The following is a 26,845-nucleotide window of genomic DNA, read 5'->3' on the forward strand; positions in this document are numbered from 1 at the left end:
TAAACAAGATTTACAGTTAAATTCCTTAGTTGTCCCGGCTACATATCAAGAGCTTAACCCACATGAGGCTTTGGCAGACACACAAGGTTTTGGTGACCCCACTGAGCCATATAGATACAAATCATATCTGTCATTACAGAAAGTTCTCTTGGATGCCACTGCTCTCGAGAGTCTGTTACTGGGAGCTAGTGGGTGTGGGGGACAGTCCGTCCTTAGGGCTTGATAACCCACTAAGTGGACCCAGCCAGGAGTTGGGTAAGATTCTAAGGGAAGCCAGCCAATTCCCCTCTGAGAAGTCACCTCAGGACCTTGGTACTTTATCTCAGTTACTTTCCTATTGCTGTGACAAAACACCATGACCAAAGCAACTTATAAAAGAAAGCATTTAATTTGGGGCTCATGGTTCCAGAGGATTAGTCCATAGCCATCATGGTGAGAAGCTTGGCAGCAGGCAGGCAGGCAGGCATGGTGCTGGAGCAGTAGCCGGGAGCTTACCGCTGATCTGCAAGCAAGAGGCAGAGGTAGCTAACTGGGCCTGGCATGGACTTTTAAAACCTCAAACCCTACCCCCAGTGACACACCTCCTCCAACAAGGCCATACCTCCTAATCCTTACCAAACGGTTCCATCTGGGGACCAGGCATTTAGATATATAAGCCCATTGGTGTCATTTTTGTTCAGACGCCACCCACTTGCTGCTGCCCCTGTCTGGAATTCCCTTTCCCCAGATGTCTGTATGGATTGCATCCTTCATTCAGATCCCTACTCAAAAATCAACCTGTGGGTGAGCCTTGCTGACTAACCTTATTATAATATTGACACCTCATCTTAGTTTTCGTTTTTAGCACACTGCCAATCTCTATGGACACATCATACATTTGTTAGTTTTTGTCTTGTCAGTAGGTTGACAGCATGTGAGGTAGGCACATGTCTCCATGTGAATGACGGAACAGTGGCTTCTACCACCCTGCTCTGATCAGAAGAGACTGACGGGTGGAGGAAAAGGTCCAAAGCCCTCAGTGGGCTCTTCCCTGAGCCCACCCCCACCCTGCTTTGCCTGTAGGATTCGACTGGAGTCTGCATTTCAAGTGGGAACAGATCCCCCTGGAGCAGAAGATGACCCGGACAGACCCCACCAAACCCATCAGGTCAGGCTGCTTGGCCTCTGGGAAGCTCTCTCCTTCCTGGATCAGGGGTCTGGGAGGCTCTTGGGAGGATGTATCATCACTAGGGCTCCCAAGGGTTCCTAGTCTAGGTGCTGACTCTGTCTGGACCATCAGACCTGCCCGTAGGGACAGAGAGGACCGAGATCGTGGGAGCAGTTGTGAGGACCCTGAGTGCTGGCCAGCCCTCCTGCCCCAGTGACTCTGCTGGTAGGGAGCTGGGGCCAGAAGACAGGTTCCTGGTTTCCATGTTTCATGGTTGCACCCTCACTCTCTGACTCCCCAGGACACCTGTTATAGCTGGAGGAATCTTCGTGATTGACAAGTCCTGGTTTAATCACTTGGGGAAGTATGACGCCCAGATGGACATCTGGGGAGGAGAGAATTTCGGTGAGTTGATAAATAATAACAGTAAGAAGACAAGAGCAATACTAATAGTTCAGACGGAGAGCAGTCTACACTTGAGGTCCTGGTCTGTAAAGATGTGACACTTGTTGAGACATTTAATCATCATAAGGACCCTCTGAGGCAATTGTCTCCATTTTACTGATTCAAACAGGCACAGAGAGCTATTTGTTCAGGTCCACTCAGGTAGACAAAAAAGTTTAGGTGTCCGGGGGAGCATGTGGCCAAATGGCCAGACATGTGTGTTAGGAACACATGACTGAATACAGCTTAACTACATGGCTGTTTCTCTACCAAAAGGGATAGGAAGGAATATAACCGGGCATGATGGTCATGTGTAAGCAGGGAAGGCCTGGATGCAGGCCCTGGCTTGGCTTCTTCAATCTGTTTGATTCTGGGCAAATTAAACCTCTTTGGGACCCAGCTTCCTCCAGAGCTTGTTGAGTAGTGATTGAAGCTGTGGCCATTATTACTGTGCGTGAGACCATCTGAACCCTGCAGATGAGAACTCCTCAGCTGCCTGGAACAGCAAGAGGGAGATGGAACAGAGCCAGAGGTTTGCTCTCCTGCCCCAGAGCACCATGGAGAGGTCACCAAGTGAGGTCAGAGCCCAGGCTCCAGCACAGGTGGTCTGGGTCACTGGGAGAAGCAGTCAACTTTGGGAACCTCAGTTTATTCACTTGGGAAAAACAAAAACAAGGAAGGAAGGGGCAAAAAACCCCAAAAAAACCTCCTTCCCAGGGGGCTGATGAAATGGGCATGAGACTGGGTATATCTGACCAGGCCCCGGCAGGGTTCAAATGTAGGGCCCTGCTGCATGGGTGTTCACTAAGGATTCATACATTGTGGGCCGGACACAAAGCCTGGCCAGCACAGTCCTGGGTGGCACTCTGGCCACAGGGAGCTGTAACTAGCCACTTGCAGGTCTGAAAGCTGGGGAAGGAAGCATCCCTAGCAGGCACTGTGCTCTCATGAGGTGATGGGGTGGGTGATTGATGGTGGAGGGGTTGGTTGGGGTGGGGGTGGGGTGTCATCCCTCACCAATCTCTATCTGCTGCTGCCTCCTGTTGGCCAAACCTGGATGCCCAGGGCAGGAAACACTTGGGCTTATTTAGTCTAAACAGGAGCCTCCCAAACCCAGAAACCAGGCAGGGCAGAGAGCTCTCCCAGGGTCCTCGGGAGCAAGGGTAGTTCTGTGGTCCTGCACTCAAAGCTCCTCTCCCAATCCTCTTTTTCCACTGACCAGGTTTCTGGAGTAGTGGGTGGGGCTGGGCCTCTCCCACCCCAGGGACACTAGGACACTCGTAATGATACTGCCTTCCTAAGTTCAGTCAGAAAGTGCCATGTGGGGCTGGTGTTCCCAGCAGAGCCCCTGAGGGGTTAGGAGGTACTCTCAGGCCTGTGTGAGATGCGAGGAGGTGGACCTTGTCCTCTCTCACCTCCCCAGGAAAACAGGTGCACAGAGAGGCTAATTAACTAAGTGGAAGTAGGCACAGGATTGTCTCCTCTCAGATTCCTCTCAAAAGTGTACAGGCAGCACTCACAGGAGTATATTCTGTGAGCTGGGGCACAGTGACCCTCGCATCCTCATCCCATTTCCTGTGTTTGGAGTCCTGGTGACCTGCTTTGTGTCCTGGTCTCCCCCGGAAGGCAGCTTTGGCAATTTTTGCCGTGAAGCCGCGGCAGGCCAGCAGGCTGCAGAAGGCCCAGCCTTCCTGCAGGTAGACGTTTCTCCTTTCCTTTCTTTCTCTGTTTTTTTCAGGCTGGGAACTGACAGAGAAACCAGTGAATGATCAAATAGCTCACTTCAAACTCTGCCTAAGGCAAGGGCTCCTGGGCTGGGGAACTTGAAAGGCAGAGCTGTGAGAGGTTCTGGCCAGGATTCTGTTCCTCAGAAGAAATTCAAAGAAGTGTCTAGGCTGGCTGTGGCCCTCAGAGGGTCAGCTGCTGGGCCAGTTTTGAGCCCCGAGACTACTCCTATCTCTGATGGCTTTAGCTTTTTCTTTTATTCCTTTGTTGAAAGGCAGGAGCCACCCAAACCGAGCCATGCTCCTGTGTCCCCTGAGAGGCAGGAGCTCAGAGGCCACCTGGAGTGAGGCTGGCAGCTCCAAAAACCTTAAAAGTCACTTAGGTTTCTTCCTCTGCTCAAACTCTGCAGGGACTCCCATGTCCTTCACAGGACACCCAGAGGCCTCCTGCTGGCTCCTAGGTTCTTCCTCCAGGAAACCCATGCATGAACCCCACCCTCATCTCCCTCTTCTCTGGCCCTGTCTCACTCCATAGGCCTTTGTTGCCCAAACTCACAGGCCATGCCTGTTCCTCTGGGTTTACGCCCTCCTGGAAAATCCTTCCCCTGAGAGTTGCATGACCTGTTTCAGATCTCCGCTCTAGTGTCCCCCTTTCAGTTGAAAATTTCTCAAATCGGGTCCTAGAGAGATGGCTCAGTGGTTAAGAGCATTGACTGCTCTTCCAGAGGACCCGGGTTCGATTCCCAGCACCCACATGGCAGCTCACAACTGTCTATAACTCCAGTCCCTGGGAATCTAACACTGTCTTCTGGCCTCTTCGAGCATCAGGCATGCATCTGGTACACAGATGTACATGCAGGCAAAACACCCATACACATACAAAACAAAATAAGAAAAATTCTTGAGTAATCCTGATTAAAAATGTAGTGTGCCCACCCCCACTCCACTGTCCCGCTCAGCCCCCCGACCCAGCTGCATTTTTCTCCTTGTACTTGTCGCCCCCACATGCTACACATGTTCTTGTTTACATGTGGGTTTTGTTTACTACTTTCATGAACTTTGCCCCCAATACACACACACATATGCACACACATAAACATGTGGGTGTGTGCACACATACATGTAAGAGAGTCTAGAACAGTGAATGACACATAAAAGATGCTCAGTTAACATTGGCCGAATGAACGAAAGAACTTCACTCAAGTGTGGCTTGGGTTAGGGAGTGCACATGGTGCTTGCCCACACATCTGTGAGGACCAGAGTTCAAATCCCCAAAGCCCACATAAAAGCCAAGTGGGTGTAATGGCCCACATGTAATTTCAGTCCTTGAAAGGTAGAGGTGGGATCCCTGGAGTGAGCTGGCTAGCCCCAGTAGCTGTAACAGTGAGAACCCCTGCCTTAGTGAGTAAGTTAGAGAGCGGTGGAGGAAGACTGCAGCCATCAACCCCTGGCGCCCATGCAAACACATGCATACCACACACACATACAAGTCAGAGAGAGAAAGAAAACAATGTGTAGCTTGCTTGACAGAGTGTGAACTTTATATTGCAATGTTGCAATTTAGTAATCCAGTGACCTTGGAGAGGCTTAAAAAAAAGAGCTGGGTTCAATGCTTCTGGGTTCAGTGCTTCTGTTTCAGCACTGGGGAGGGTGAGGCAGGAGTACTACTTGAGTTCAGGAGTTCAAGACCGCTTGAGCAACATAGACCCCATCTCAAATAAAACAAGGAAAAATGGCACACACAGTAATCCGAGCATTGGTGTTGAAGCAGGAGGATTGCTGAGATTTAAAGCCAGCATGGACTAGAGGCTGCATGGAGAATACCACACTAGCCAGGGATATACAGCAAGACCTTATCTCAAAATACAAAGAAAGGAGGAAAGGAAGGAGGGAGTGGGGACAGGGAGAGGAGAAGGGATGGGGAGAATGCAGGAAGATACAGATAATGTCTGACTTCTGGATTACTGTGAGAATCAGACATTTACATCACGGTACATAGTAGGTGCTCAGTAAGTGGATGATGGTTACTGATGCTGTCATCACTATTGTAGATAATATTAATTTGTAACACGTATGTACCATATGGACTGAGTGAGATGAGGTGTCCTCACTAACATAACAAAGTTATTCATCTATCCCCAGTTCTAAACCTCAGCCACCAAGGTTAGCTGCAGATCTGGCTGGGAAAGGGGATGCACGGTGTCTGGCAGTTTATGGGCTGACCTAAGGAAACCACATTACCATGGCCAGTACTAGTCCTTGGGAGGGGCCCAAGCATTCATGCCAGTGAGAGCCCCAGGCCTGTCCAGGGACTACAACATAACTCCCGATTAAAACTTTATTGTAGGGCTGGAGAGATGGCTCAGAGGTTAAGAGCACTGGCTGCTCTTCCAGAGGTCCTGAGTTCAATTCCCAGCAACCACATGGTGGCTCACAACCATCTGTAATGAGATCTGGTGCCCTCTTCTGGCCTGTAGTCATACATGCTGTATACATAATAAATAAATAAATCTTAAAAAAAAACTTTATTGTAAAGGACTTGTGCATAAACATCACACATCAAGATTAGCCAGACCCAACATCTACACCCCTCAGTGACCTTCTGTGACAGTAGAACAGCCATTCTGAAGCTGTGGAGCTTCACACAGGATCTTACACTGTCAGCCTCTTTTGGCTTCTCAAGACAGGGTTTCTCTGTGTAGCCCTGGGTGTCCTGGAGCTCCTCTGTAGACCAGGCTGGCCTCAAACTCACAGAGATTCTCCTGCCTCTGCCTCCCGAGTGCTGGGATTAATGGTGTGTGCCACCACGTCTGGCATCACCTTCTCTTTCTCTGTCTTTTTTATTTATTTATTTATTTAAATTAGAGTGTGTGTGTGTGTGTGTGTGTGTGTGTGTGTGTGTGTGTGTGAACAGTCTAGAAGAGGACATCAGATCCCCTGATACTGGAGGTACAGGCAATTGTGATCCACCTGATGTGGGTGCTGGGAACCGAGCTCAGGTCCCCTGAAGAGCAGAAAGTGACCACTGAGCCATCTCTCTAGCCCCTCTTTTTTTGTAAATCGTGAATTTTCTGTGCAAGGAAGGAGATACTTTAGCACCACACAGTATCCAAATGGAGAATTAATAGAAAGAAAGTAGGAAGTCAGAAGGGAGACTAAGTCTCAGCCAGGTGGGTTGAGGAAAAGAGACTGGTAAGTAGAAAACAGAAGTGATTTCTGGGAAGCAGAGTGGCCACTTCTTGCATCTCTTGACACCAATGGGGGACCTCAGTCACTTACGACTCTACCACTACCTTCAGAAGGAAATGCAGTTCGGGAAGATCAGGAGTAGCCTGGTACACACTCCCTGAGCCTAGAGGCAGGCCTGGGCCAGCCTGGTACAGCTAGAGCAGGCTGAAGTTCCACTGGTGGCCCTCAGAGGTACTCAGATCTAGTCAGCCAGCAAGCATGGCCTTCCTAACTCACGTCTGGCTGGAGCCTGTACACGTAAGCTGGAAAAGATGCTGCAGTTTTGCATATCTCCTGCCTGTGTTCCTGTTATGTCAAAGCTTTTTCCACTGCTCTCGTGTGTGTGTGTGTGTGTGTGTGTGTGTGTGTGTGTGTGTGTGTGTGTGTATGTGCCATGTATATACCCATGCATGTATGCATACATGATGTGAGCTTTCACAAGGAGTGTAAGCACCCCCATTTTATCTGGCACAAGGGCTCACATCCCAGCATATACCTTCAGGGAGACACCGAAGAGAAAGAAATCCATCCCCTTCCCGCCTTCCCGCCATCACCTGGAGGGACCCTCCCCCTTCTCCTGACACTGTCATCTCCTGCAGAACTCTCCTTCAGGGTATGGATGTGTGGTGGCAGCTTGGAGATTGTACCCTGCAGCCGGGTGGGCCATGTCTTCAGGAAGCGGCACCCCTACAATTTCCCCGAGGGCAATGCCCTCACCTATATCAGGTAGGTCCCAATGGGAAACACCCTGGAGGAAGCATGGGATTCCCTCACTCTAGACACCCCTAGCGAGTTATTCACCATGTATGTGCCTTTGGGATGCCAGCCTGTATCTCAGGCCTCAGTTTCTCCATTTGCTGCCCTAGGTCTGACATTTTGGGCATTTCTGAGGGTAGAGGATGAAATTGGAGCATTGCCCTTAGGTCTCTCATCTTGATTCACCTTGTCCACAAGTCTTGGACAAATGGTCAGGGGACCAATATATTGCTGTCCTCATTGGCCCTCTGTGGTTGGTCATGGTTTCCAATGCCCTATGTAGACTGGGCCCAGTACCCGACCATGCATGTTCCCAGCTACAGAGTACACTTGGTCTCACAGGAGAGTGAGCAGTGTCCTAGACGACCATCCCATGACCCATGGTCCTGATGGAGGAGTTGGGGGAGTGGGAGTTGTCCTGAGTATACATCCCCTCCTAAGGACCTGTTTCCCCATCGCCTAGCCGTGCTGGTTTGCATAGGTTGGAGCAATGCTTTCCACGTCTAATTAACAAATGATCGAAAGTTGTTTGCTTTCTCCCATCCCCATTTTTTTGTTGTTGTTTGTTTTTCAAGACAGGGCTTCGTATAGCCTTGGCTGTCCTGGAACTCGCTGTATAGACCAAGCTGGCCTCAAACTCACAGAGATCCACCTGCCTCTGTCTCCTGAGTGCTAGGATTAATGACATGTGCCGCCACACCTGGCATCCTACCATATATATATATTTGCCCAAATGTATGTAAGGTACCATGTTCATTCCTTGAGGAGGCCAGAGGAAGGTGCCAGATCCCCCTGGAACTAGAGTTACAGATAGTTATGAGCCACCATGTGGGTGCTGAGAACTGAACCCAAGTCCTCCATAAGAGCAACAAGCCACCTGTCTAGCCCCCCCCCCGACATTCCATTTTTATAGTAAAAGTCATATAGATTTACTGCAGACACTCAGGCAGGACCAACACCAACTTTTACATGCAGATGTTACTTATGCATCCCATTTGCGATAATTACTCTTTATAGGATTCCAGAAGAAAGTGAAGGTCATCTCCACTCATTCTCTCTCCTGTTTGCCCGCTCATCTCTTCAAAAGCAGCTACCGGTATCCTTAGCATGAAAGCCTTTAACCAGAACCACCTGCTCTGAGTAGGTTGCTGCTCTATCACGTTCTCGTGCATAGTTTGTATATCGAGACCCCCGCCCTCCATGGAGTTGTGTTGGCAGGTTGCGGTCGTACACTCTTCCAGCAGCACGGCTCTCTGGCACTCTACCACAGCCATCCTTTCTCCTCAGCATTCCTAGCCCTGGCATTTTTTTCGAGGCTGCCTCACTCTCCATGGTATAGAAACACTTTCCTACGGAAGGGCATTTATTTTGCTGCCAGTATTTTCTTAAGTAGCTATCCTCGTGTGTGTCCTTTTTTGCACATAACAGATCTTGCAGTAGAAGAGATTCCTTTGAGCGGAGAGCCTGTCACAGGTCCGGACAGATCACCCTCCAGACCGACTGTGCTGATTCATTGCACCCCAGCCCTTCTTGTTTTGCCTGGATTGCCGGCATTCCCATTGTTCTCTACTGCACGGAGCTCATCTCCTTTTTCTTAAGAATATTGTTCACCAACAAACAGCCGGGCCTGATAGTACAGGCCTGTAGTCCCAGCTACTTAAAAAAAGGCTCAGGCAGGAGGATTGAAGTTTCAAGGCCTGTGAGGGCTACAGACTGAGTTCAAGACCAGCTCAGGTAGCTAACTGAGACCATATCTCAATAAAAGTAAAAGAGGCCTGTGGTTACAGCTCACTGGCAGAATGCCTGCCTAGCAGACACGAGGCCATGGGTTCAGCCCCCAGCACCACATCTGAAAACTGTAAGAACCTACCTCCTCTCTTTCCCCTCTCTGATAACTTGGTTTTGCTTTCTCTGCTTTTAGGAATACAAAGCGTACTGCAGAGGTATGGATGGATGAATACAAGCAATACTACTATGAGGCCCGGCCCTCAGCCATTGGGAAGGCCTTTGGCAGGTGGGTCCCTCCAATCCCGTTTGCCTCCCTCCACTCAATATTTGCATAGCCCAGCAAATATGAAGTAGTCCACACTGGACAGCACACACTGGACTGAGTGGGAGACCATTCAGTCTCCCTAGTAACCGAGTCCTGGCTCTTCTGGCTTCTGTGGGCTCTGGAAGGGAGTGTGATGCATGGACTAGACCCTGATCCAAGATCCTAGTCCTACATACTGCCTAGAGACAGATAAGAAGAGAAGTTTCTCCATAAAGGTTTAAAGTGCCTTCAGGAATAGCAGCGTCTGAGGTAGTCATTACTACAGAGTTGTCCGCCGAGGACAATGCAGGGGTGCCGCCACACCCATCCAAACCTGAGCTCTGTCAGCCTGCTTTCCTGTTATGGCCTATGATGACCATTGTCTGGTTAAAGCATTTCCAAAAATGCAGATGGATTATGAAACCAATTTAGTGAATCATTATCAGCATTTTCACAAAAGGATGAGAAAGACACCAGAGATGAGTGTAGTGCTGAACAGACTAGAAAATCAGAGTTGATTGCAGTCTACGGTAAGTATCATTTTATGAAACTCATTTCATTGTGTATGGCTGTGCACCCACCCGTGTGTCCTCGGCCTGCGTAGCCGTGGGATGTGAGGTGTGCTGACCTAGTGAATGTTGTCGTCAGAAAAGTTTGAAAACATTGTCAGTGATCAATTGCAAATGAATCATCCCTCCTCTATTTCTATCTATTCGTAAAATGCAAAAAAGCAAGCCATGAAGTACTTCTTTTAACATTGAGGATCTCCCCTCGGCTAAGCACCTCATGTCCCCTCTTGATCCTCACAAAACCCCAAGGTCAGTAGTGGAGTCCCAGTTTACTGGGATAGGTGGTTACCCGGGTCCTCGGTAACCTTTGCGGTTGGTGTAGCTGAGCAAGGTGAGGAGACTGAGGCGCATGTCCCAACCGTAGAAGAAGGTTGTGACCCGCCAACTCCGGAAAGATGTTCACATTAGACCCTGTCTCCTAAACTGGAAGTTGACGAAACCCTCCACCCTCTGCAAAAAAAATGAGGACAGTTTGTGCATGCTAACAGGAGTCTCTACGAGTAAGAGGCTGAGGGTGAAGTGTGGCCCCGGTGAGCTCAGCAGGAATTAAAAAGAGGACACAGGAGAACTGAGTGTTCACGTCAGATGTTAGTATTGACTACCTGAGATACATGGGAGGTGGGGGCTAGTCTCCCTCTGTGTCCCTCGGGGCCTTCCTCCTCACATCTCGGCCCTTCCCTGGCTTTGTCTTTCCCTGCAGTGTGGCCACACGGATCGAGCAGAGGAAGAAGATGGACTGCAAGTCCTTCCGCTGGTACCTGGAGAATGTCTATCCTGAGCTCACGTGAGTGCAGCCCCCTTCCAGGGCTGGGGGCCTGTGATGCCCTGAGTCCGCACCCTTCAGCTGCCAAGAGTTCATCTCCCCTCAAAGGCTCTGAGGGAACAGAAGAGGCGTTACCACGAGTTATCAGTCAGCCGTAATGCGGCTGCATTTTTACCAGACTGGCTCCCTGACTAGAAATGGATATTGTCTCCCTAGGAAAACAACACTGCATTACGCATTTGAGGCCACGCTGCTTTTGTCACCTTTGACCCTGCTCTCTCTCTCTCTCTCTCTCTCTCTCTCTCTCTCTCTCTCTCTCTCTCTCTCTCTCTGCTGGAAGCTCATCCCAAGGAGATAAAGTTATCAGAGCACAAGCTGTTGACCGCAGACCCTTTGAGCCAGGCTGCTGGGGGAAAATGAGATACGGCTAACACTTAGGCTGGCCCAGTGGATCACTGATACAGCTATTTAAACAAATATTATGCATCCATTAGTATGTAATCACAGAGACCAAAAAAGCACAGGGAAATGTTTGCTCTAGCAAAGAGGGAGCAAAATGCAAATAGGGTTGTGGCTGTGTAGACTCTGAAGGGAGCTGAGGGAGGTGAGAAAGGGCCGGGACTGTGACAGGGGGTGGGCCACACAGGCTCCTTCTTCTGATTCTAAATCCTTTTTGGTGTCTTGGTCACACGGTTTATTTCCTCCCCCTCTTCAGATTTTGACTCGTTTGTACCCTCCCCGGGGAGACTTTGTCCGAACACTAAATTGATAGCCGCATCCCTCCCTGGCATCCCTCTGGAACCTACGTCAGCATCTCACATACACTCCCGGCTGGTTAATTTGATGTCACCTCCTGCACTTGCCTAGAAGCTACGGAGGCAGAAGCCATGGCTTGTATTGTCCATGGCTCTCCTCTAGCCCCCTAGAATAGTGCCTATCACAAAGTAGACACTGGGTAAGCATTTTTTGAAAGGAGTATTTTTGAGCAAATAAATTCTAGTGAGCAAGACTTGGGAGTGTCTGGAGTTGACCCCCTTCCTCCAGAACAGTCCCCTGGGGAGCCTGCTCATCCGGTTGCTGGTTTCTTTCATGATGTTGCCTTGGCTTTCTGGAACACTCCACCCCTTGCTGCCCACAAGTTCTGCAAGGAGGGGAACCTCTGTTCTACTGCCTGCAAAGTTCCCACTGTTAGGCTGCAGCCAAGTCCTGGAAAACAGCTAGATGCTGAACCCAGATAATACGACTCCACGTTCCAAATACAGCCTGCCTGGAAAGCAGTAAGCCCCAACCCGACTGCCGGAAATTTCCAAGAAATTCCAGAACAACAATTCAAGCTTACACCAGCCTCTTTGGAAGCAAGTTGGCCGCCGAGTAGCCGCAGTCCCTCTGGCCCCTAGCTGAGAAGTGTGGAGTATTCACTGAAGAGTGCAGCAAGTGAGCGTCCTGAAGTGCGAGCATATGCTCATTCATGTGGCGCTTCTGAGATGTGGAGGAAGAGAGAGTAGCAGTGTTTTACCCACTGTCAAGGTTCCTCCATTTGGAGGGCCTTTTGGACACTAGGTCAGCATGAGCTGAGGAGCCTGTGGGGAGGGATACTGGGAAGATGGAAAGGGGTCCTTCCTCTCCACACCCCAGAGGAAGAAGTGCTCTACCCCAAACCTGGATCCGTTCCAAGACAGGGCAGCATATTAAGTGTGCAGTGTTAAATCAGGAGAAAATGCCCCCCTCTCTCCACCCCCCTGCTGTTCATTCCATGGTTCCTTCCTATCTAGGGGGCTCAAAGATCAAGGGGCCAGGGGTGGGTCAGATTGATGTCAATGCCCCTCCACACCGAGGATCCTTAGATTGCCTGCATGTCTCAGGTCACCGCAAAGTTTGAGAAGGATAAAGGAGCTTCCACTTTGCTAGGCCTGCAATCCTGCCACAGCTCTGCTCTGTGTCCAGGCCTCGCTTCAGCTGGCCTCAGTAGCTGCTACTCACTCCATCACGTTTATTAGGACTGTCCCAAACAGCAGTGCAGACTGAATCACACCTTTATAAGGGTGCCAGTCACACAGTGGCCATTGTAGATTCGTTACAATGACTTGAAGCAGATGGCAGGAAGCATTCTAACCAAAATAGTCTGCTATAACAACTTCCTAGTAGGTGGAAGTCAGGCAACTTGAGCAGTGGCTGCTACTGCTAATTTCTACAAAGGCATGGTGCGGTCCAGTGCCAGCCCTGCTTAGAGGAAAGCCACTGAGGGAAACCCAGAGGACCACCCGTAAACAGGACAGGTTGGCTTGCTCTGCTGAGCAGCTGAGGATGATGATGATGATGATGATGATGGCCATCTTGGCCAGCTAGAACTGCTCTGGCAGGTACACATCAGGAGCTTCATCGGCTCTCGACACCGCTTCCCAACATGAGTTCCTTCCACAAGCTTCACTGGGCAGCCCCACAGGGCCAGTGCCCCTTCACCGCTGACAGCTTATCAGCTGGCACATGTCCCCAAGGAATGGGGAGTGCGCAGAAGAGCAGAGGGGGATCAGGACGACCCTGCGCCCCTTGAAGCATTCCTCTGGAGCACAATTCTCCAAGGCCCTGGAGGGCAGCTTGTGGCCGTGCAGAGAGGAAAACTGGTACTGCAGGGAGGGTGAAACTTTTCCTAGAAGGAGCTGCAAGCCCGGATCCTTCCAGCATCAGATGGGCAATGAAAGCGAGTCACATGATGTGGTGAGCAGTGGGGAGTGCTGCTGCCCCTCGGACAGAGAGTGAGTGTTGCTGGAGTGCCAGCTCAGGGACAGGGGGCCTGATCTCCCCAATTTTTAAGAGATTCTGGACTCAGGTTTTGCTCTGTGGCCTTAAAGGTTTTAATTTAATTGTGTATCTGTGTGTGTGTGCGTGTGCGTGTGCGTGTGTGTGTGTATGCATGCGCACATGTGCAGACGTGCATGTGCATGCAGATGTGGGTGGAAGTGAGGTCAGAGCTGCATGTCTTCTGCGACTTCGTTCCACCTTATCTTTGGAGACAGGGTCTCTCACTGACCTTGGGAGTCACCAATTGACTAGGCTGGCTGGCTAGCTTACTGAGAATCTGCCTGTCTCCCCCCACTCCCTGCACTAGGGTTTCAGAAACCAGTGACCATACCTGGTTTTATACGGGTGCTTTACGTGGGTCTTCGCTGTTTGCATGGCATGTGCTTCTTCAACGGAGCCACCTTAAGCCTTTAAACATATCTTAATTTATTTCATGTGGGTGGGGACTTAGATGCTCATAGGGACAGGTTGCAGAAGTCAGCTCTTTCCTTCCACCACGTAGGTCCCTAGGACGGAACTCGGGCAGTCAGTGCAGCAGCAAGTGCCTTTACCTGCTGAGCCATCTTGCCAGCCCCCTCATTTTTAAATTTCCCACTGACTAAACGCGGCAGTAACCCCGCTGTGTGGGTCAGACGGAATGTGTCTGATGGCCACATTCAGCCCGGGACCTGCAGTTACAGCCTCTGTTCTGAATCTGTACAACAGCTCTGGTTCTGAAGCGGAGTCCCGGGGGTGTGTGATGGGGAGTGAAGGGAGCTCTCCAAGGCTCCCTGAGAGCAAGTCAGTTCTGGGGAATCCATGCGCTCCTGAACAGCCTGGAGGAGACCTGCTGTGGCTGAGATCCTGCAAGGGTTTCCTCATCAAGGAATGGCAGACATGTCCCCTCCCGGGGTCCAGGCTGTCTCTGGACAGAGGTGCGAGGGAGCAGGGGACATCAGGCCTGGGGTCAGATTCTGAGCACTCCTGGCTCCCTGTTGCTTTGTGATGGCTGCATAATTCACGGGACTCCCCAAACCAAGTATTCAAGCCTGTATCAGCTGGAGATGGCGGCCTCCCTAGGTTTGCTGGCCAGAGGTGATCAGTGTGTATGCCCATGTGTGTGTGTATGTAAGCGTTCTCCTGGCACATGAGATGTTTTAATAATGGGATAGCTTGGAGCCTGCCTCAGCAGCGGGGCGAGTGTTTTCAGGTTTTCTTTCGCCGTCATTTGCGATGGGTGCAGGGTTTCTATCCTGTGGTTGAATCTGCATCCCAGCTGTTGGCTGGATAACCAGAACTGTCCGATGCTTTCAGTATTAGTCATTCCGATACAAATATCTTTGAACACACCAAGCTTATTCCCAAGGGATAAATTTCTTTTCTTCTTCTTCTTTTAAAGAACAGGTTCTCCTTTTTTGATAATTTATTTTGTGTGCATTGGTGTTTTGACTGCATGTATGTTTGTGTGAGAGTGTCGGATCCCTGGAACTGGAGTTACAGACAGTTGTGAGCTGCTCTGTGGGTGCTGGGAATTGAACTTGGGTCCTCTGGAAGAGCAGCTGGTGCTCTTAACCACTGAGCCATTTCTCCAGGGCCCCCCCTCTCCCCATGGGATAAATTTCTTAAACTGGCATTCTTAGGACAAAGACGTGCCCATTTTAAGGACTTTGATGCTTAATTCTTTGATGCTTTCCCACCGTTTAACTAATTTATGCTCTCAACTGGTAGAGTAGGACAAGATCCAGCCTCACAGGCATTGTTTAAAACACATTGGGCATTGTTTAAAACACACATACATACACATTCTCTCACACTAATATCTGAGAAACAAGTAGTAATTGCTCTCTAACATGCATTCTTTAATTATAGTGAGACTGAACATATTTGCATGTTTGAGTATTTCAAGTTATCCACTCCAAAATCATTCTTTCTCTGTTATTTTGAGATTGGGTGTTGATGTCACCTTTAGGTTCCCAGGTATCAGCTTCTGGGCTGAGGAGTCCTGTGAGTCAGGCCTGAGTGTCCTCTCGGGGTCCCCTGGGTCTCAGGCCTGGCCTCTAATGGAGGCCCTGAGACTCCCATAAGAACCTACTAGAGCTGAGGCTGCTCCTCCTTCTTCTTCTTACAATCCTGCTCACCCCCTAACAATCCCCCTATACTCCCCATACCCCCATCCCTCTACCGCCGCAGCCAGGCCTGCCAGTCAGAGACCTCAGTGACTGTGTGCTGCCCTCTGGAGGAAGGGGTAGGTAAGCTGGTGTGAGCAGAGAAGCAGCCTGACACTGCCTCTCTCCTCAGGGTCCCAGCGAAGGAAGTGCTCCCTGGCGTCATTAAACAAGGCATCAACTGCTTAGAATCCCAGGGCCCGAACACAGCTGGTGACCTCCTGCTTGGAATGGGGATCTGCAGAGGGTCTGCTAAGAGCCCTCCACCAGCTCAGGTAAGGTGCTTAGGGCTCTCCGAGTAAGCGCTAAGAACAGGACAGGAGCCAAGGGGGCCAGGAGTGGGATTAGGACTTCTCTCTGTCTGCATCCTCCATAAACCTCCTTCCCAGGGCTCCTCACACTTTGCCCCTGCCGCATGCCCATCCCTTTCCAGCCCTGTGTCCCCGTGCTTCCTCTTCTAAAGGAAGAGATGCTGCCTAGTTCTATGCTGGGATGGGCTGTGGGTCTCCATGGCAAATGCACGAGTGCCACAGCCACGTCAGCTCTAGAACAGGTCATGGAGACCCCATTGTGGACCTAGCCGAGTCCTGTGTCCCTTCATTCTTCCCTATCTCCAGCATCCCTTAGAGCTTCCTTGACTGCCTTCTGGCTGGGTCCCAGCTGAGCTTCCTCATCTTCATATTTGATTAGGAACATTTTCAAACGTGAAGCAAAAATTGAAACTCTCTGATGCACACCCCCCTTCGCCTCTACAGCTGTTTGTGGAAAATGTCTGAAAAAGTCCCCAGTCTCTTTGCCTAATCACTTGTCTGCCCATATCTGTCCAGCCAGAGCTGTCCTTTCCCTGTCTTGTAGGCATGGCTGTTCAGCGACCACCTCATCCAGCAGCAAGGGAAATGCCTGGCTGCCACCTCCACCTTAATGTCCTCCCCTGGGTCCCCAGTAATACTGCAAGCGTGTAGCCCTAAAGAAGGCAAACAGGTAAGCTCCACCCCCGGGCACAGAGGGCCAACAGCCCCCAGGGACATTGAGCAGGGATGGGAGGCACTGACCGGGGCGTCCCATCTTGAGGCACGTAATCTCAGATAAACCCTCTAGAATGAGGATCTGAGGAGCCTCCGGCGTCATCTGGGTCCAGCATATCATTTCACTCATGAGCAGACACTGCGGCTAAGTGTTTGTTTAACATTAGTCCTGCCAGTCTGAGGGCAGGAGCAATTTGTCTTGTCAGTGCTGCTTGCCCAGCCTTTGACAATAACCACAAAGCTCAAAGAAGAGCTAGCTGACTCGCAGACTGCTAGACATTTCACACTGACAATCATCGCATATCCCTCCCACCCCCAGCTACCTGGTAAGATAATTCTCAACCAGCTGATTGTGCAGTGAGTGAGCCAGGGCTCCCTAGACACAGGCTGTCAGCTCCCACAGCTGGGAAAGGGCAGAACTAGCCAGGATTCAAACCCAGGTCAGTGTGACTCCTAAGGCCACAGACGTAAGCCAGAACTTAACAAGGATTTCTTGGCTGCTGGCTGACTGGGAATCTGAGGTCCACATACAGTGATTTGCAAGCTCACGTGACTAGCCTCAGATGTGTCCTGAGAAATAGCTCAGGCTTACTTGTGGAAGCAAAAACTGATGCCCAGAAAAATGTTGTCACTTGTCCGGGGCACACAGCAGCTAGTGACAGAGCACTAAATGCTAGATTTCTGGAGTCAGCCCCTCTCTTCACTGTGGCACTCGTCCAAGTTAAAAGGGCTCCCTGCTCCCCAGAGCATGGGATCCAAGACCCAGGCTGCTGCGGTCCTTCCCATGCCCACCCGGCTGGTAACACAGCCTGCTGAAGGTCATGCAAAGATGGGGGCGGGGCTGGCTCTCGAACTGAGTCTGCGGGGCTTTTCCTCCCACACTTCTTCTGTTTGCCTGGGCCAATTCTTTCTTTAGGGATGAGTGGAAGTTTGCTATTCTGTTCTGGAAAAGCAGCCAGGTTCTCTCCTTCCAGCCTTTGTGTGTGAGAGAGGCAGGGTGGGAGAGGCAGGGAAGCGCTCTATAGCCTGCTTGCTGGACTGGCTGGCCGCTGCTTCCGCTAGCTTTCAGCCTACAAGATGTAGCTCGACCTCTGGATGTAGCTCGACCTCTGCTGTTTTCTGTAGTGGGGCTGGGGCAGTCTGCCCTTCAGCTGGAGCCTAGACCCCATCCCGAGGGGAAATCCTTGAGCCCATTAACACCTCTGTTCAGGTCAGAGCTTCTCAGTGTCTGCCCAGACAGCGCCCACTCAAACAATCCTCTACAAAAGCACTTTGTGGATTGGAGAGGTGCTTGCTGCCAATCCCAACAACCCGAGTTTGATCCCCAGGACCCATATGTTCTCAAGCTGTGTGTGTTGTGTTCCCTACAAGCCCTGCTAGCCCTCCACCCACCACTCCCCCGGCACTCTGGGTATCATGCCTCTCTCACCACCGTGGAGGACACGTGAACAGCTCTCCCAGCGTCAGTACCTTCTGGATTCTGGGCTTTCCTTCCAAGTCCCAAAGGAGCCTTGATTCTACCCAAGGCCAGCTGGGCTTCACGTGTCCTCGAGGTTCCTGAGAGACATTGTGCAGTAATAGAGTCAGAGGTTCCAGTTCAGCCATTGCCCAGGTCCCTCGCTCATACAATAATGGGCAGCTCTATGTCTGCGCGGGCTCAGAACGGAGTGACTGGGAGAGCGAGTGAGAAAGGCTGGCTAGTAGTTCTGGGCGGAAGTGAGAATTCTACCAGCGGGTTATTCATTGGCTCATCACGTGCATGTGCCAAGGAATGTACAGATCTTGTGCAAGAAGAGAAGAAGGGAGAGCATGGCCCAGCTCTTGAGGAAGCTGGAAGAGGTGAAAGGGGCAGCCACCACATTGTTGAGAGCTAGGTGCCAAGGCAGCACTGAGCCTGAGCCACACGGGCTAGGGGAGGCCCCTCCCCCTCCCCTGGGAGAGAAGAGGCCACAGTGTTCCCAGCTTGACGTTGTTGGAGGTTTGGCCAGTGGGGTTAAATGTGAGAGGCTGTCAGAGCAGTCCAGTACCCAAAGAGGAACTGGAAATGCAGGTGTGTGCATGGGGAAGCCAAGCCAAATTGTCAAGAACACCAGCTCCACAGTGAGTGCGGCTCATCTCTGTCCCCTAGCTGCCCAGTGAGAACACAGACTGTCTCCCTCAGAGCTCTGTGCGCTCCAGTTTCATGGTCCTGAGCTCTGTCACCTCTTAGGAAGGTAAGGTGGCTGTAAGAAAAGGGATGTGGCTGCACGGAAGGAAACACAGAAGGCAAGAAACAAAACGTCTGTTGCTCTTCAATCTCCTCCAAACCTCGAAACCTGGGCCTCTCATCCTTTCCCCATATTCCAGATAACACACCATCCTCTATCTGTGTCATCTTCCGAAATGTCCTATGGGAACGACTTCCTCCCCTTACCTTGTCAAACTTGGGAGAAGAAAATGCTAGGATCCCTTTAGTGAGGACTCGAGTCTCCCGGCCTCACCACACTGCATGAGCGTGACTGCAGAGGTGGCAGCCACTTCCCACTTGAGGGGACGGGTACTATGATTCATGATTGTGGGCCCGGCCCGGCACGCAGGGTTGCAGGAAGACGAAAACTTTTTTTCCCATCGAGAAGAGATTCACCTAGGCCAGGGCTTACTGACTGCTAGGGGAGAAGAACGAAGACCAAGTTGGGACTCTGGAGAGCTGGAGAATGAGACCTCTGCCTGGAAGCAGAGAGCAGGGGGAGCCCCAGCCCGGCCAACTGATAGAACTGGGCCTTGTCTCCAAAGAGAAACTGGAAATGCAGATTTTTATGCGATAGCTAAGCTGGGTTTTAAATGACGCCATGCAAGTCAAATAAAACACACAGCCCATGGGCAGCGCTGCTTCCTCTGATCTGTATAGTAACTTTGTGCTGTACTACAGAAGTGAGCGCCCTGGAGAGGTTCACTCTCTGCTTTAGATGGGGCGGTGGGGGGGGGGGGGTCATGGCTGGAGAGACGACAGCACAGAGACTAAAGTGTTGGCTGTATAATCACGGAAACCTCAGTTTGGATCTCCAGCACCCACATAAAAGGTCAGGTACAGCCTGTAATCTCAGCTCTGGGGAGGAGGACCCAGGGGGATCCCTGGGGCTTGATGACCAGCCCGTCCAGCTCAATCGATGATCTCCATGTTCCGTGAGAGACCCTGTATCAAAAAGTAAGAGAGAGATGGAGGAAGACAACGGCCATCAACCTCTGGCCTCTGCGAATGTGCAAGCTCACACACCTGTGCAGGAAATACATATGCATACAGTTACACACACACACACACACACACACACACACACACACACACACAGAGAGCAAATAAATGAGTGTGGTGTGTCCTAGGCATATGCAGTATTATGTATGTGCACGTGAAACGCAGGTACAAACTACTTTTTGGCCCTGTGCTGGGGGCACAGAGCTTGCAGCCTTGGGTATGTTGGGTAAGCACTGCATCACTGAGCCCCACCCCCAGCTCATATAATTGTTATTTTTTTAATCATTTCCTTCTCCCTTTCCCCTCTCCCTTCTACTCAGAAATGGAGAAGGAAAGGATCTTTCATCCAGCATTCCGTCAGCGGCCTCTGCCTGGAGACAAAGCCTGCCCAGCTGGTGACCAGCAAGTGTCAGGCAGACGCCCAGGCCCAGCAATGGGAACTGCTGCCACACACATGATGGCGGCCCCCAGCCTCCTGGACCTTCTGCATGAGACTTGGGGACTGGAAGGGGTTAGGGTGGGGGAGTGTCAAGCGGGCTGTTTCCCATCTCTTCACATTTCTACTGGATCATCGGTACACACCCCTACCGCGCGTTTCTCCAAAGCTCGTTCAGGGAGGGTGTGGGGGCGTGCTCCATGCCCTCTGTGCCACCCCAGTCTTGCTTTGGGAGTGGAGATGGTTAGTGTGCAGCTGTCCTGGGCAGAGACTCGGCAGTTGCTCCTGGCCCTTTGTCTTCTCCCTTGGCCCTTTGGGGGCCCCAGACAGTGGTGTGTGGACCTTCCCCTTGTTGCCTGTTAGGGACAAGGATAGAAAGCCTACAGAGGAGCCAAGTTGGGTCACAGGGCTAGCCTGAGGTCAACACAAGAGGACAGGTGGCAGCGTGTGTAAAGAGGCTGAAGGCGGGGGCAGCTAGAAACCAGGAAGGGTTGAGGGGCTCAGTCCAGTGGGTGGGTGAGGGAGGGATGCATCCTGGGAGGAGAGGATGGGGATTCAAAGAACACAGCGTGAAGTACCAGAAAGAAAACGAGGTCTCTTTCCAAGACATCATCCTGTCCATGCTTTGCTAGCCCCAGGCCCCAAGCCCAACATACGCCTGCAGCCCCTCTAGGTGGTCATATTCTTAGCAAGAGGCTGCAGAGGGATCTGGGGCATAATTTATTAAGCAGACTCCGCTTCTGCTTAACCATAAGTCAGGCCAAGATCTCACGCTTAGGCCTTTATGACCAATTGGTACCCTGTCTGCACTAACTGGTCCTGGTCATACACCCTAGAATACCCTCGTCTTCACTCACTGTTTGGACCCCTACTTTTTCAAAGGTCTTTGCCTCTGTAAGCACAGCATCATGGGGCATGGTGGCTGGCCAGATTTGGACCCCCTTCCTGGAGTATAACCATTTCCTAATCAGTAGGAACCAAGTCACCCAGACCAAACCTCACGCTCAGACCCTTCTCCAAAGGCCAGCTGTTGCAGTGGGCTGCGAAGCCGGCTAGTGGGTCCTGTCTGTGTAGAGAATTCCTTGTTCTCTCCTCTCTCACTACTGAGAACACAAAGAACACACATTGATATCATCCTGGAATCCCGGCCGCCTCCCTACCACTGGCTTACACAGTACAATCTTGGGTAAAAGACTATTGGTAACCAGAACTCTTGGGGTCTTCCTCCAAAGCAAGACAGCCTGAGGAGGCCACTCTTACCCCAGGAGCAACCAGTCTTTCTTTCAGAGACCAGACAGTCACACATTAATAGGGAATCTACAGACTCCAGAAACTCTAGAAATCCCCCAGAAAATGGCATGTGTACGTACATATGCAATTTCCTAGGTGGGGGTGCAGCCTGGATTTTCCCTGCTTCCTGGTTTCCAAAGGATCTGATCCTCTGCTCTTGAGGAGCGCTTCCACCTCTCTGCATCGCCGGCCTCCATCACCCTCCCTGCTGGGCCTGGCTTGTCCACCGCCAGATGTTAGGAGCCAAGTACCCGGTTTATAGTACCAGCTCTGGAAGGTTCTCCAGCAGTCTCCTTCACCTTTGGCTCTCACCAGCATCCTGTCAGCAGTTCTGTGCCAAATATGTGTGTGCCCTGGGCGCAGCATAGGGGCCTCTCACCGTGTGACCAAGCTTCAGCCCCTCCTGTGACAATGTCTCATACACGGCTTTCTGCAGAACCGGCCTGGGATCCCCCGAACCCCTGGGAATCCTCCTGCCGAAGTAAGGGGCAGAACTGGGACCAAGGTAGAGGCTTTCCCCTAGAGACTTGGGCTCTGCTCCAGCATGGACCTTGGGCCTGGGAACCTGGGCTTCTCTCTGTGAATGTACTGGTGGCTGCTGAGCCTTGAGAAGGCCTCTCCCCGTTTGCTGTGGTCAGACCAGACTCTGTACTTGTCGGCTCTCCGTGGCGGGGACTCGGTCCAACTCTGTTTTTGCTTTTCTTCTTGACCAAAGCATGTGCCACTAAGCTGTCCCGGGGGATGCTGTCTTTATGAAACACACCTGGAATAAAACCACTTCTTACATGTCCACATGGGCCGGTGCCTTCACTTCTGACCTTGCAAGCACTCAACTCGCTTCCACGGCCTGAGGGGAATCGGGTCCCTGTCCTGTAAGAGTGAATGAACGTGAACATGGCAAGGTGAGTGCTCTCCTGTCCCTGACACAGCTGTTCTGAGGAAAGCCAGCAAGTGGCCTTGCTACTGGGACAAGCTGGAACCCAGGAAGCAGTGTCAGGCTGAGCCCAAGTTCCTTGCTTCATCACACAGGCCCTATTGCTGCTTAGAAATAGAAACCAGGCCGGGCAGTGTTGGCGCACGCCTTTAATCCCAGCACTTGGGAGGCAGAGCCAGGCAGATCTCTGATTTGAGGCCAGCTTGGTCTACAGAGCGAGTTCCAGGAAAGGCACAAAGCTACACAGAGAAACCCTGTCTTGAAAAACAAAAACAAAAACAAAAAAACAAAGGAAAAGAAATAGAAACCCAAGGGCTTCTCAGAATAGGTATGGCCATCCCACCATGCTTACCTTTCAACAATTTTCTTCTTCCCTGGGAGCCAGCCTAGTCCCTCAGACCTGCCCTTCCTCCTGCTCTGTACACAGGAAAACATTCAGGCATGACAGCCTTCCTGGGTAAAAACAGCGGCGTCATTCTAGAAGAGTCCCACCAGCCTGGGCTTGCTTGATCGGGTAGCAGATGCTCTACCTAACAGTTTCCATGGAAACCAGTCGACAAACTCCACCTTTTCTGTGATCAGAAGTTGAGCCTACCCAGATAAAAATAAGTACTGACTCGGTGTGTGTATAAACTGCAGTGGAAATCCCCAAGACTCAGGAGGCAGAGGTGGGTGGATCTCTGTGAGTTCGAGGCCAGCCTGGTCTACAGAGAGAGTTCCAGGACAGCCAGGACTATTACACAGAAAAACCCTGTTTCAAAAAATCCAAAATAAATAAATAAATAAATAAGTAACAACAACAACAACAACAACAAAAATAAACTGCAGTGGACAGACCAGAGTGTTGCTACCAACCCCTCCCCACACATGAACACACCACACACACACACACACACACACACACACACACACACACAAATCCCTGGCTGGCTGCAGAGCACTCAAGTTGGCTACAGTCTCTGGTCCTTGCTGAAGCTCCTGGCCACGCTCTTTGCTTGGGGCTGGTTTGTCCTTCCTTTTCCTCTGGGAACCCAGCTCACTACCATCAACTAGTTAGCTCAGTGTCTTAGGGTTTCTATTGCTGTGAGGAGACACCCTGACCATGGCAACTCTTATAAAAGAAAACATTTCATTGGGGCTGGCTTACAGTTCAGAGGTTTAGTCCATTATCATCTTGGCGGGAAGCATGGCGGCATGCAGGCAGACATGGTGCTGGAGAGGTAGCTGAGAGTTCTACATCTGGATCCGAGAGCAGCAGGAAGAGACCTTGAGCCACTAGGCCTGGCATGAGCTTCTGAAACCTCAAAGCCCACCCCCTAGTGACACACTTCCTCCAACAAGGCCACGCTTCCAGTAATGCCTCTCCCTGTGAGTCTAGGGGGCCATTTTCATTCAAACTACCACACCCAGCTAACTACTGGCCATTCATCACAGTTCTCCCATAAGCCTGCAGGACAGTCTGGGGCTGGGGACATAGGAGCAATGTCTGTGCTAGGGTCAACCTCCTGCTTGTCCAGCAGAAGGCAGTTCGTGGATCCTAGGATTTGACTTCAGTTTGTTGTCTTTTGTCTGTCTGGTTCAAGGCAGGTTTGTTGACTGGCTACCGTGGTACAGAGCATGGAACTCGGGTGCTCCCTGCCCACCTGTGCCCCCAGTCACTTGGCTCCGGTCTTCAATAAGGCTCTTCCTTTTGCTCCCCATTTATACCTGTGCCTGTGAGAAATTATCCAGACAGTTCCATTGCCCATCAGGAGGCCTCAGGATTCTTCCACAGCCCTGGCTGGGGTGTGGTCCTCTCCCACCAGGGACCAGCAAAGAAACCTGGAAAGGCCAGAGTTCACAACGTCCCTATGATCATCACACCCAACTGTTGTCTGGTGTTGTCCCCGGTGTGTGAGTCACACTGGTGTCTGAGTCACCGCTCTTCCAGGAGGGAGGGGACCCAGGCAGCTTCTTTCCTATTAAGAGGACCGCCCTGCCAGAAGTTAAGACCTGGCCATGGAGTAGGGCACGGGTGGGCTGTGCTTTCCATATATATATACAGATTATATATATATACACACACAATACATACACAGATTATATATGTGTATGTATGTATATACATATATACCTATAGAGATAAAGAGATAGATAGATAGATAGATAGATAGATAGATAGATAGATAGATAGATAATCCCCACCCAACTGTTGTCTGGGGTTTTTGTGTATCCCCTGTGCTGGTCTGAGTCACCCCTCTTCCAGGAGGGAGGGGACCCAAGCAGTTTCTCTCATGGTAAGAGGACCTCCCTGCCAGGAGTTAAGACCTGGTCATGGAGCAGTAGAGGGGCTGTGCTCTCCTGGCCAGCAGCTGCTGGTAGAGTAGCCAGTAAACACACACATACACACACACACACACACACACACACACACACACACACACACTACCTGCTCTATACCAGGCCCTTTTGCTAAGGAGGTGTGAGTCAGTGAGACACTCTATCCTTCTGAAAATGATGCTTCCTGACAGCTTCCGGTTCCATCCTGGCTGATGACTGACTACCTTGGGCTGGGTGGGTCTAGGGGAAGCCAGGCTGGGTTCAGGGGTCACCTTGCTGGGTGACTTGGGCGTCTTCTGCTGTGTACACAGCATAGCGGTGGCTCAGACCAGTCCATTCCCACAGAAGGATCTGGAAGGAAGCTACAAAGGCCAGACCTGAACTAGTGATCTTTTTTCCAGGGCTGGATTGTTTGTGTGGTTGGTTTTGGGTTTTTTTTTTGTTGTTGTTGTTTCTCTTTTCCTTTAAGGAGGCCTGGGAGATTCCTGTGGCCATGAGTGGAGAGAATGGAGGTGAATAATCCAGAAGCCCAAGAAACACTTGTCTTCTCTTTGCTCTCTGGGTCTCTCCTATCCCCTCTAGCCATCCTGAAACCAAGCCTGCCTTGTGGCTGTTGTCTTTCAATAAAGGCCTTGTGAGAACCACCCGCTCAGAGTCCCTTGAGGTTCTAGTAAATGGGTGTGGTCCTGGTTCTGCCTTAGACCAGCAGTCCAAATTCCTCTCAATCAGAGGCATCTACGGAAGTCTTTTGTCCTCTGCATTGGGAGAGAGAGCACAGGGTTTGCATATTTGCTGAGGTTTTGTTTTTGTGCTTTTGTTTGAGACAAGAGTCTCACTATGTAGCCTTCACTGTTCTGGAACTTGCTGTGTAGACCAGGCTAGTCTTGAACTCACAGAGATCTGCTTGCCTCTGCCTCCAAGTGCTGGGATTAAAGGTGTGTGCCACCCTGCCAGGCTGCCTCAGCAAGATTCTGATGCATGCTTTTCTGCTTTGGTTTGATTTGGGTTTTTGTTTGCTTTGGTAAGGTCTCATATAGCCTAGGCTGACCTCAACTGGCCATGTAGCCAAGGATGACCTTGAACTTTTGCTCCTCTTAACCCCCACTTCCCAAGGGCTGGCATTACAAGCTGGAGCCACTGTGCCCTGTTTGCCTGCTCCTTTTTGAGTAAACTGGTTTGATGACTGAAGTAAGTTCTGACCTCCTGACTAGAAGTTATGGACCAGAGCCTGGAGCAGAAGGCTCCGAGCTGTGTGCTGTGGCCTCATATATGCTAAGCAGGGTGCCTGCCACAGGGTTTAGTCAGTGATGGATCCCTCTGGAGCAGCAGGGGGGTGTGAGTCCAGGCTGAGGGCTGCCTCTGAGCCAGTTACCACATGCCAGCATTTCTTTCTGTGATTTATGAGTCTCTTCCCTGATAGCAGCCACATGTGGCTGCCTTCCTTCTAGACAAGCTTCCACACCAAAGACCCATTCATCAAGGAATCAGTGCCACACCATCAGCTTCTGTAAGTTACATGGTGAGTCCTTTCTATGGCTCCTTCACCCAGTGACCTCAGAGCTGTCCTGCTGTTTACTGGGCATATGCTTATAGTCGCACATTTTAACTTTCTCAGTCCTTCCTACAATTCTTTGAGGTCACACCATCTACAAGGTAGGAAAGGACTCCCCGAGACGTTAACACACTCATTCAAGATTGCCCAGTGAGAGCTGCAGAGATGGCTCAGTGGTTAAGAGCACTGGCTGCTCTTGCAGAGGATCTGGGGGTTTGGTTCTCAGCACCCATGTGGCGCCTCACAATCATCTGTAATTCCAGTTCCAGAGGATCTGATGCCCTCTTCTGGCCTCTTCAGACACTGCATATACATGGTACACAGACATATACAGGCAGGCAAAACACGAATATACACATAAAATAAAAATAAATCAAATCTCTTTAAAAATTTTAAAGATCTCCCAGTTCACAGAAGGCAGAGTCAATGCTCAGGTCATGAGCTCTGGGCCAGC

General features: G+C 50.9%; 1 protein-coding gene across 1 annotated transcript in view; it reads left to right on the forward strand.

The window, feature by feature from the left end:
* Galnt16 (polypeptide N-acetylgalactosaminyltransferase 16) overlaps window positions 1–22,378 on the forward strand; it is an 86,295-nt gene extending 63,917 nt beyond the window's left edge. The window contains exons 8-15 of the mRNA XM_059279610.1: window positions 1,063–1,147; window positions 1,449–1,552; window positions 7,143–7,269; window positions 9,221–9,313; window positions 10,601–10,684; window positions 15,740–15,881; window positions 16,462–16,587; window positions 20,181–22,378. Coding sequence (XP_059135593.1) covers window positions 1,063–1,147; window positions 1,449–1,552; window positions 7,143–7,269; window positions 9,221–9,313; window positions 10,601–10,684; window positions 15,740–15,881; window positions 16,462–16,587; window positions 20,181–20,318 — 899 coding nt within the window. The 3' untranslated portion in view covers window positions 20,319–22,378. The remainder of the gene's footprint in view (window positions 1–1,062; window positions 1,148–1,448; window positions 1,553–7,142; window positions 7,270–9,220; window positions 9,314–10,600; window positions 10,685–15,739; window positions 15,882–16,461; window positions 16,588–20,180) is intronic.
* The last annotated feature ends 4,467 nt before the right edge of the window (window positions 22,379–26,845 follow it).

This window comes from Peromyscus eremicus, chromosome 14, assembly GCF_949786415.1.
Source record: "Peromyscus eremicus chromosome 14, PerEre_H2_v1, whole genome shotgun sequence".
NCBI classification, from domain to species: domain Eukaryota; kingdom Metazoa; phylum Chordata; class Mammalia; order Rodentia; family Cricetidae; genus Peromyscus; species Peromyscus eremicus.